This window comes from Lactuca serriola, chromosome 6, assembly GCF_051521515.1.
Source record: "Lactuca serriola cultivar US96UC23 chromosome 6, Lser_US96UC23_V15, whole genome shotgun sequence".
NCBI lineage: Eukaryota > Viridiplantae > Streptophyta > Magnoliopsida > Asterales > Asteraceae > Lactuca > Lactuca serriola.
Window position 1 is genome coordinate 195,622,516 of NC_136413.1, and position 10,736 is coordinate 195,633,251.

Sequence of the window (10,736 nt, forward strand, 5' to 3'; positions counted from 1 at the left end):
ATTGATTACCATTGATTAACGACATGTATTTGTTTACTTGAATTGAAGGTAAGCCTAACAAACGAGGAGAAGAGGATTACGAGGTCCTGCTAATTACGTGTGTTATTTAAGGTTGTTGGGTATACGAAGGACGTGTTGGCCCATTTCACATTTGATTTATTTGGACCTTACTAGCAATGCTAATGGGCCACTGAGACCCAATAGCACATAAAAGCCATTAAGGGTCCCTTAAACATGTAATTGGGTCACATGAGGCCCAATAGACATGTGTTATCATTGTTAGGCCCAAAAGTCATGTCAATGGGTCACAAATGCCCAATAAGCATGATTAGAATCTTTCAAGCCCAACAATTTGAATATCTACTTGTTTTAGGTATAGTATAATTGTCGGAAACTTGATTGAACAATTGTTAAATTCGCAACGGCACGAAGTTTGTCGATTGTTTATAACGATATTTGACAGGTAATTTGAAAGTTGAGGGATTAATTGCGCAAAAAAAATTGTGTGACCAATCCGGGACGAAGCCAAAACTTTGTTGTGTTACAGTGTCAATTTCTTTTTTGCGAAAATTGTGGCTAAACTGGTATTTTCTTTTTAATTTTTTTGGTTGTTTTGTGATAAAATAAAAATAAAAATAGCTATTATAGACATTTTATCTATTTTTTTCTATAATTTTGCCTTTTTAAAAAAAATAATAATAATAACTTTGAAAAATAGTTATTTTGTTTTTTGTCTATTTTATTTACAATGTTATTTGTTACGGAAATGTATTATAAAAATAAATCACATTCGTACAAAGAAAATACAGATAGAACTGACAACACCCTGTCCCACGCTTTTAACATCCATTATTGGTCCATCCCTCACGTCGCGTTTTTCCTTGAAACATCACTTCTTCTTGTCGCTTTTACAGTTGAATTCTCGTACAATTTGGGTTTTTTTTCTTCTTCCGTCGTTTCTGTGCAAGTTAATGGTTGCCCCGAGCTTTGATTTTGGTCATCGGAGATTGCAGCGATCAAGTGCTTTAGCTCAATCTTTAGTCTTTACCCCGTCTACTTAATTTCTACTAGCAAAAAATCATCGGAATAGTTTCTTCTATCTTTCGAATTATTTTGTGTTTTGTTTTAGATTACATTAGAATTCATAGTCTTTGAAGTTATTTTGGCCATGGAACCTGCCGTACCTTCGCAACTTGTTGGTTCAGAGATTCATGGCTTCAAAACCATGCAAGGTGCGTTTGAATTTGTGTATGTATTTTGCATATATTTATTTATGAACAAGAACAATTCATAGTCATCATACTTACTTTTTACTGGAACTGAGATTGAGTATGTATTGTAGTTTATTCTCTGAAAATGTTGTTCATGCTCATATTATTTCAAGCAAAATTGCAATAGAGCAACAAATTTTGCATCATAACTAATCCAGTTCAAATAATCATATGTATCAGTGAGCAAAATATGGCAAAACGATAGGCGTGGGTATCTAAGAAGTTAGAACAAACTATTTCTGATAGATGGAGTTATCCTAACACTAACTGATTTTTCAAAATTAATTATTTTGGGAAATTTTGACCAAAGAACCTGAATTGAATGCTTTTTACAACGATTTTAGAAAGTTGGATGGTTTTAATAATGATTTTTATAGTCTAGTCACCAACAAAGATGTAGAGGATCTCTGTTGCTATATGTAGCAATTTGCCCTATTTTTTTGCTGGAATTGGAGTGTCTATTGTTGGTTATTATTGAGCTACATATGAAGTATTTATGCACTTCTATTAATAGATAATGATCTACTTTTATTTGTTTATGTTTTTTTTTTGTTAAAAACTAGAGCTTGTAGTACTAGGTATAGTGTTTTAGATATACCCACCATGTAACATGTGTTTTTCTTCCATGAACAGATTTAGATATACCCACCATGTTTGAAGAAGCTAAAACAAGATGGCTTAGGCCAAATGAGATCCATGCAATGCTTTGTAACCACAAGCATTTCAACATTCATGTGAAGCCTGTGAATTTGCCAAAAAGTAAACTTTTATCTCATCTTTTTGTTTTTTGATTTTTTGAGATTATGTTTCTTGTTTGAGATGGGGTCAAACGTCAAATAGGTGGCACTATTGTCTTATTTGATCGTAAGATGCTACGAAATTTCCGGAGGGATGGGCATAATTGGAAAAAGAAAAAAGATGGAAAAACTGTCAAAGAAGCTCATGAGCACTTGAAAGTGAGTTCTTTTTGGTGCTTTGCACATTTTCACATGCAAAAAGCTATTCATGTTTGCACCTTTTTAAACCCAAAAAGGGATTCCATTGTTGAAAAACACATAAAAGATAGATGGAACTGTTAAGAATATTAGAAAATGACATGAAAAAATGGTAAGGGTTTCTGCTACTTAAAAATTATTAAAAGAACTAGTTCGAGGACTAGACATATGGCATATCTTACGTAATTATGTTAATTCATTTAATAAACATCATCTATGTATAAAAAAAAATTATAGTGGGTTAGTTAAGTCGAAAAACGTTGTTTGATCTTTAAGGTCACTAACCCCTTACCTATTTGCCCTTCTTCTTTTACCCTCCCAACTTCTCTCACGTTAGAATTGATGAATATTGTGAAATGTGTTATTTGGAATGTAAGGGTAAAATGGTCATTTTATAATCTTTCAAACCGTTTATTCAGTCTAGAAAAAGAAACAAACCTTATATATACAACCATTTACCCAGATAGTCATCATTACCCATTCAACCACTTTATCCATACATAACTTAAAGAGAAATAAAAGGAATCAACCTTAAGTTCATTTTATGGTTGTTTTGAATTTAAATTTATATGAAAATATTAGTTAATTCTGTTATAATATGATTGATGAGTCAACCTTATTTATATAGGTTGGTAATGATGAAAGGATTCATGTGTATTATGCACATGGTGAAGATCAATCAACCTTAGTTCGCAGATGTTACTGGCTTCTTGATAAGTATGAAGAAATTGGAGATTACATGGGTTACGAATATGGGCCCTTCCTTTTATTTATTTATTTATTTTTTTGCATTAATAATATTTACCATATAAATACCTTCGATTTTCTTTGCTTATGCTGCAGGAAATTGGAACATATTGTTCTTGTTCATTATCGTGACACCCAGGAGGTTTGTCCCCATCATAAGAGCTCTTAATCATATATGCTGTATATTAAGAAATAGGATTAAATACAAGAAATAGCAATGTACTTTGAATAAAAAAATTTAGATTTTTTAAAGTATAATATTTTGTTGATATTTATAAACTCATTATGCAGTTACAAAGTTCTCCAACTATTGAATCAAATGCCAGTTCAGACGCACCCGCTTCATGGACTCTCTCAGAAGAACATGATGGGGTTGATCAGGTTTATAATGTTGGTAAGTTAGTTTTTTAAGTAATTTACTAACAACTAGTTATAATATATTTTTTTTAAAATTTATATTTTACCCTTTTATGTGAGTGTACAGAGCCTAATGAGACTATAATAAATCATAAAATGACACTTCATGAACTTAACACGCTTGAATGGGATGATCTTGTGGTCCCAAATGACTCCGACAACTTAATCACGCATGAAGGAGGTAGTCTACTTTATGTATCTGCAATGATAATCCTTTAAATATAATTGATTTTGATTAAAATTTATAGATCGTTTTTTAAAAAAAAATTTTGTAGGAAACATACCATATTTTGATCAAGATGACCAATATGGACTAAATGGAATTGTAAATACTGTAAGTAGGCTAACCAATGAAAATACATTGATAGTTGTTGCATTTGACCCTAAAGAGTAAGTGTATACTGTTTCTCATTAAACTTTGTACATTTTTTTATTTACAGATGGACCCTGGATTTATAAATTCTAGCAATGACATTTTAGACTCCTTGGAGAAGGATGGATTGAAAAATCAAGATAGTTTTGGAAGATGGATGAATTACAACATGACTGACACTGATTCCCCTCTTGTGATTGATGAACCAATTGGTAAAGAAACAGTTAGGAATCCAAGTAGCCAATCACAATCCTTGGAGCAAATATTCAATATAACTGAAGTCTCCCCTTCATGGGCTTCGTCTAAAGAAGAAACAAAGGTTCTATTTAGATAACAATTTATAACATTCACTACAAAATAATACTTGTAGTCTACAATATTCTAGATTCAATTAAATTAATTATTTTTCTAATCCTAATCTCTTTTCTTTCCTGTAGGTTTTAGTGGTTGGAGTTTTCCACGAAGAACATCTCCACTTATCAAACTCAAATCTGTTTTGCGTATGTGGAGACGTATGTGTCCCAATCGAAACAGTCCAGCCTGGCGTATTCCGGTGCTTCATGCCACCTCACACCCCAGGAGTAGTCAACCTTTTCATCACTCCCGATGGTCAAACCCCCATCAGTCAACTTATCCCATTCGAATACCGGGCCCCACCTACACAACAAAACATCACAATCTCTTCACAAGAAAAACCCGAATGGGAAGATTTCCAAGTCAAAATGCGATTAGCTCATTTGCTATTTTCAACATCAAGAAGCCTCAATATCCTATCGAGTCACGTACCTCCAAAGGTCATAAAAGAAGCGAAAATCTTTGCTCATAAAACGCGATCGATTGTTAAGAGTTGGGATTTGTTGGTGGATTCGATTGTAGGGAAAAAGATAGCGTTTTCGCAAGCGAAGAATAGTTTATTTGAGCTGATTTTACAAAATAGGTTACTTGAATGGCTTTTGGAGAGACTATTAGAGGGGAGTAAGATTCCGGAACGTGATGATGAAGGTCAAGGGGTGATTCATTTGTGTGCTGTGTTGGATTACACCTGGGCTATTTTTCCGTATTCGTGGTCGGGTTTATCGATTGATTTTCGTGATAAACGTGGATGGACTGCTCTTCATTGGGCTGCTCATTATGGGAAGTAAGATTCTATTTCCACTTTTCTTCATTGTTTAGGGTTAAATGCAAGAACTTGCAACTTGTATATACACTCTTTTCAACTGATTAAACCTTTAAATTTGTTTTCCAGGCAAAGAACTGTGGCATCTCTTCTGTCAGCAGGGGCGAATCCAAACTTAGTAACCGACCCGACTTCAGAAAATCCGGGCGGATGCACCCCGGCGGATCTTGCATCCAAAAATGGTTACGAAGGGTTAGCAGCTTTTCTCGCAGAAAAAGCCCTATTAGCCCATTTCGAGGCCATGACATTAGCCGGAAACGTTAGCGGCTCATTGCAAAGTACAATCCCAAAAGACGATGATTCTACCGCCGCCGATGAGCCGGTCACTGAAGAGGAGCAGTATTTGAAGGAGACCTTGGCGGCGTATCGGCGGGCGGCTGATGCTGCCGCCCGGATACAGGCGGCGTTCAGGGAGCAGTCGTTTAAATTGAGATCAAAAGCGGTGGAGTTTGCTAATACGGAAGATGAAGCGCGGTGTATAATAGCGGCGATGAGGATTCAACATGCGTATCGGAAACATGAAACCAGGAAACAGATGGCGGCTGCTGTACGGATACAGCATCGGTTTCGTACTTGGAAAATACGAAAAGATTTTCTCAATAAGCGCCGCCAAGCCATCAAAATCCAAGTAAGCCCCCGTTTCTTTTGATGATTATTGTGTTGAGGGTAATTTAGTCCTTTACTCATATTCAGATTTTGTTTATATTGTTTATAATAAACAAATCAACGAAATTTAGTTGTTAATTTTTGCATTCATGATGAAAATAAAACATTTTTTTTATGTAGGCATTTTTCCGTGGTTTCCAAGTTAGAAAGCAATACAAGAAGATAGTGTGGTCAGTGGGAGTGTTGGAGAAAGCAATTCTACGTTGGCGACTTAAACGAAAAGGCTTTCGAGGTCTTAAAGTTGCTTCAAATAATGATGACGTGGACAATAATGAGAATGAAGAAAATATTGTGGAGGAAAATTTTTACAATGCGAGTAGGAAACAAGCTGAAGAACGGGTGGAGAGATCAATTATTCGGGTCCAAGCCATGTTTCGATCCAAAAGAGCTCAAGAAGAATATAGAAAGATGAAACAAGCACTTAGCCAAGCATCGGTATGCCTATCATCACTCTACACTGATATGCCCTTGTTTGTTATGTACGAAATGATAGGACAGAACATGACATGACAAAACCGTTAGATAGATGTCAACAGGACAAAAGTTGTAATTTTTTGTCCTAACTAAAAAAATGCAAAAGACGTAAATACCCTTCTCGTGGTCTTGGTTGGAAATAACCTTTAATTTTTAATCGGAGGACATCGTCATGATTGAAAATAGCAGTAATGACAAAAGTTGCAGCTTTTTGTCTCACCCAAAAAGATAATTTTAGATCTAGAGGTATTTTTTTGTGAAAGTAACTTTGCCATTTTTATTATACGAAATGTAAGCATTTATTTTAAGAATATGAATTATTTAGTTGTGGTGTTGTGTTGTTTTGCAGCTGGAGTATGATGAGCTTCTTAATCCAGCTACAATAAATATGGAAAGATAGAAGGTGTGTGGTCTATGAGTATGATAGGATTGCGTTTACCACATATATATATATATATATATATATATATATATATATATATATATATATATATATATATATATATATATATATATATATATCATGTAAATGTGTAGATTAAGGTAGATATTTTCAACTTCGGTTACTAGTTTTATCTATTTGTTTAAATGAATTTGTAGTTCTAATTATCAATAAAGGGCTTTGTATTAGTGTAAATGGCACCATGGATTTGTAGTGTGAAATTTCTTAAAAAAAATTATTTTTTAACAATCACATTGTACTTTGATTCTTTCCCCGTATTGGAATGGAAATTAAAAGTTGATAATCATTTCACTTTTCGTACAATTAATATATATAAAACCTATACACATAAAATGTTGTTTTGGGTTTCCTTTGTCGTGTAACTAAACACCAAACCAATCTTGAATTTCATGTAAGGATGAGTAAAAGAACCGATCTGGTTGGAACCGGCCCGGGAATCAAACCGAAGTCGGCTGAAATTAAGAATTGAACTGGACCGTCGGTTCTATCGGTTCCCGGTTCCGATATGTTTTTGTCGTGTCTTCAATGTAGAAACCAGTCCTCAAGAAATAGCAACATACGGTTCCGGTTTTTGTCGGTTCCCGGTTCCAAAAATCTACAAGAATGTTGTCTCGATTCCGGTCTGATCGGTTCTATCCGGTTCCGGTACCGGTTACTCGGTCCAAACGTTCATCCCTAATTTCATGTTTTTCATATTGGCTTGGTTTTTTAGATTTTTAGTTTGGTTTTGCGCGGCATTTTTCTTATCTCGTGGTTTTAAGGGGTCTAAAAATAAAAAGTAAATAAATAAAACCTTGCCACTTTTGTTTTATCAACTTTTGTTTTTTTATGTATCTCTTTTTTTCGACTAATTTTCTTTTTGTAATTTGATTTATAGGGACCGATATTTTTTATTAAATCAATTATTTAAATTCATCTTATTATTTAATTTATTTAATTCTTTATCTTTTATTTAGATTAAATTTCTGCTTACAATAAATACTTTTTCGATTTTTTTCTTTCTCGTTTATGATTCAAACACGATTTCGGTTCCAATATACCAAGAACCTTCGGTCACAGTTTCGGTTCTAAGAAATTAGGACGAGTACATGCTCATGCCCACATTTAACATATCTTTATTTTCCTAATTTGAAATTCTTTTTTGGGTTTATTCAGAGGACTGTGCGAGGTGTCGATGCGATATAGGTGATTGTAAATCGATTGACGAAGAGTGTTCACTTTCTGACTATCAGTGAGAGTTCTTCTGCGGAGAAGTTGGTCGATATCTACGTTCGAGAGGCGGTGGCACGACATGGGGTGCCGACATCGATAGTGTCAGATCGAGATGTGCGTTTTACTTCCAGGTTCTGGAAGAGATTTCATGAGGAGCTGGGTACCCAGTTACATTTCAGTACCGCATATCACCCACATACAGACGGGCAGAGCGAGCGGACGATTCAGACGCTCGAAGATATGCTACGTGCTTACAGGGGCAGAGCTAGAATTTAAGAATAATGGGGGCTGATGTCGTAAAAATATATTCAAGTATATCTTATATCAAAATAATGTGAAAGAGTCTACAATCTTGAAAGAAAAAATGACTAAAAATTCCTTTAAGTAGACGTTATACCGATCATTAAACAAATGACATTTTGAAAAGTTTTCAACTGACATTAAACATTGATTTATAATTCTCCATTAATATGCTAATATTAAAAGTTATCTTAATTATAGATGCATATGTTTCATTAAATGAATTGTACTAGTGATATACTCTATCATTATCAATATAAGAAACAAAATACCATTTACAATAATATAGTTAATGGAAATTAAAAAATTATTGAATACAAGAAAATTAAAAAACATATCTTGTTCTTTAAATAGAGAATATATTTTAAGTGGAAAAAAAATTATAGGATAGTATGCAAGTAGCAACAAATAAAAAAGTTGCCGTCTTTTTCATTTTGGGAATTAGAGCATTGGTAATTTGAGTAATATATAATTTAATTATTATGTAACACCGTGAATTTCAAAACAACTTTTCGCATAATTTAAAACATATTCATTTAATTTTCATAAACATCAGTGTTTGAAACTCCAATCAATGTCATACAACGAATCCCAAGATCACATATCATAAAAATCCCATGTGTGTGTACTGATCAAGCCGGCGTCTTCCCACGGTCATCACTAGTACCTGAAACAATAAACACCAACACTGTAAGCACAAAGCTTAGTGAGTTCCCCAAAATACCACACATAACACATATTAGCCACTCGAGGCTATAACTCTGTGGGTCCGTAGACCCTACTTTGTGAACCCTCTGGTTCTAATTCTGGGAACCTTCCGGTTCCAACTCTATAAATATGCATAGCATAAATCATATAGAAATAATGCAGTACAACAGAAAACATACATATAACATACAAATACTCTGTCACATAACTCTGGTTACCTACTCAAGGTAAAGTATAGTGAGAAGACTCACCTCGTGTATCTCAATAACTCACGAATCCCGGAAATCACTCGCGCTCGATCCTCCGAGCTATAATCCTCCTATAACATCATATACCTCTAATTAACACTTTCACAACTAAAGTTGACTACCCCTATCAAGTCAACACTGGTCAACTCTGGTCAACGGTCAACTTTGACCGGACTTGGCGAGTGCACTAGAGCGACTCGGCGAGTCTATACGTGTTCACTGACTCCCTAGGATCCTCTCTTGACACGTCGAGTACTTCTCTGACTCGACGAGTTCCACCTGGCATGAATCGCGGGGCCACCACGACTCAACTCGCCGAGTTCCAGCTTGACTCAGTCCACCTGTCGACCCTCTCTGACTCTCCCTTACTCATTGAGTCAACCCATAACTCGGTAAGACCACTCGCTGAGTGGTTAAAGGCAATCTTCATGCTACTCGCCGAGTCTGTTCTTCGGACTCGGCGAGTCTAAGCCATGCATGAACTCAAACTCACTCCTGAGGTCATATCCGTTCCAGTAACTCATAGTTCCAGTCCTTCCAAGCACATTTATCACGTAAAGTTACAATCTTGGCTACCATGCAACGCTTACAAGGCTTCTTTTGGTGAAATGACATCTAAAATGGTAACCTAAGTCCCCAACTCAAAAGGATAGGCATAAAGAAGGGCATTTGGGACTCTCTGGACCTACTAAGATCCAGATCTAGGTACCAATTCCCAAAGGGACCTCTCATACTCAAATTACAAGGCATACAAGGCATGAAGAAACCCTAGATTTGACCATATACATAAAAAAACACGAGAATAAGCTCTGAATAATACCTCAAATAGCTTCCTCTGCCAAAATGGAAGTAGATCCAAGCTCCCCAACCCTCCTAGTTTGGCCTTCCTCTTCCCTTCTTGCTAACACACACAAAGATGATGAATAATGGCCTCTTTTCTCACTCACAAGGACTCACAGGTGCTCTGGTGCTCTCAAGGTCAAAGGTAGCCGCAATGAAGGGTTATAAGGCCCTTTAAATAGGGCTCAGGGCCGGGAAATTAGGGTTTCATTAAACAGCGTGGACTCGCCGAGTCCGGACGCGAACCCGCGTCCAAATCCGCGATCCTACTCGGCGAGTCTAGGCTCCAACTCGCCGAGTCTCCTCACAATTTACCAAAAATAACTAAATGAATAATACCTGGGAATCCGGGCTGTTACAATTCTCCCACACTAGAACTAGACTTCGCCCTCGAAGTCTCGCTCTGCAAATAACTCTGGATACTGCTCACGCATCTCACGCTCCGGTTCCCAAGTCATCTCGGACCTCTTCCGATGCTGCCACTGAACCAAAACTAGGGGTACCTCCTTGTTCCTCAGAACCCTGATTTTCTGATCTCTGATTACCACTGGTCTCTCAGCATAATTCAGGCTCGCATCCACCTGAATATCCTCTAATGGAACCACTGCCGACTCATCGGCTATACACTTCCTCAGCTGCGACACATGAAAAGTGTCGTAAATCTACCCCAAATCTGCTGGAAAATCCAAACGATAGGATACCCAGTCTACCCTCGCGATCACTCAGAAAGGACCAATATATCGGGGGCCCAACTTGCCCCTCTTCCTGAATCGAATCACTCCTTTCCAAGGAGAGACCTTCAGGAGCACAAGGTCGCCGACCAGAAACTCAAGCTCGGACCGACG

The 10,736-nt window shown here is 36.3% G+C and overlaps 1 protein-coding gene across 3 annotated transcripts; it reads left to right on the forward strand.

The window, feature by feature from the left end:
• Positions 1-850: 850 nt before the first annotated feature.
• LOC145057719 (calmodulin-binding transcription activator 6-like) lies at positions 851-6,757 on the forward strand. 3 transcript variants are annotated; one of them, XM_079005597.1, is made up of 14 exons: positions 852-1,232; positions 1,905-2,030; positions 2,112-2,227; positions 2,895-2,983; positions 3,110-3,155; positions 3,305-3,407; positions 3,498-3,611; positions 3,706-3,764; positions 3,871-4,122; positions 4,241-4,941; positions 5,050-5,608; positions 5,767-6,081; positions 6,470-6,562; positions 6,613-6,757. In XM_079005597.1, the coding sequence occupies exons 1-13, from the start codon at positions 1,169-1,171 to the stop codon at positions 6,518-6,520; spliced, it is 2,595 nt and encodes an 864-aa protein (XP_078861723.1). In that variant the 5' UTR covers positions 852-1,168; the 3' UTR covers positions 6,521-6,562; positions 6,613-6,757. The 3 variants fall into 3 exon arrangements, with proteins under 3 accessions (XP_078861724.1, XP_078861723.1, XP_078861722.1); XM_079005596.1 differs by having other exon boundaries at positions 6,629-6,757; XM_079005598.1 differs by lacking the exons at positions 3,498-3,611; positions 3,706-3,764 and having other exon boundaries at positions 851-1,232; positions 2,895-3,009; positions 6,629-6,757.
• Positions 6,758-10,736: the final 3,979 nt, after the last annotated feature.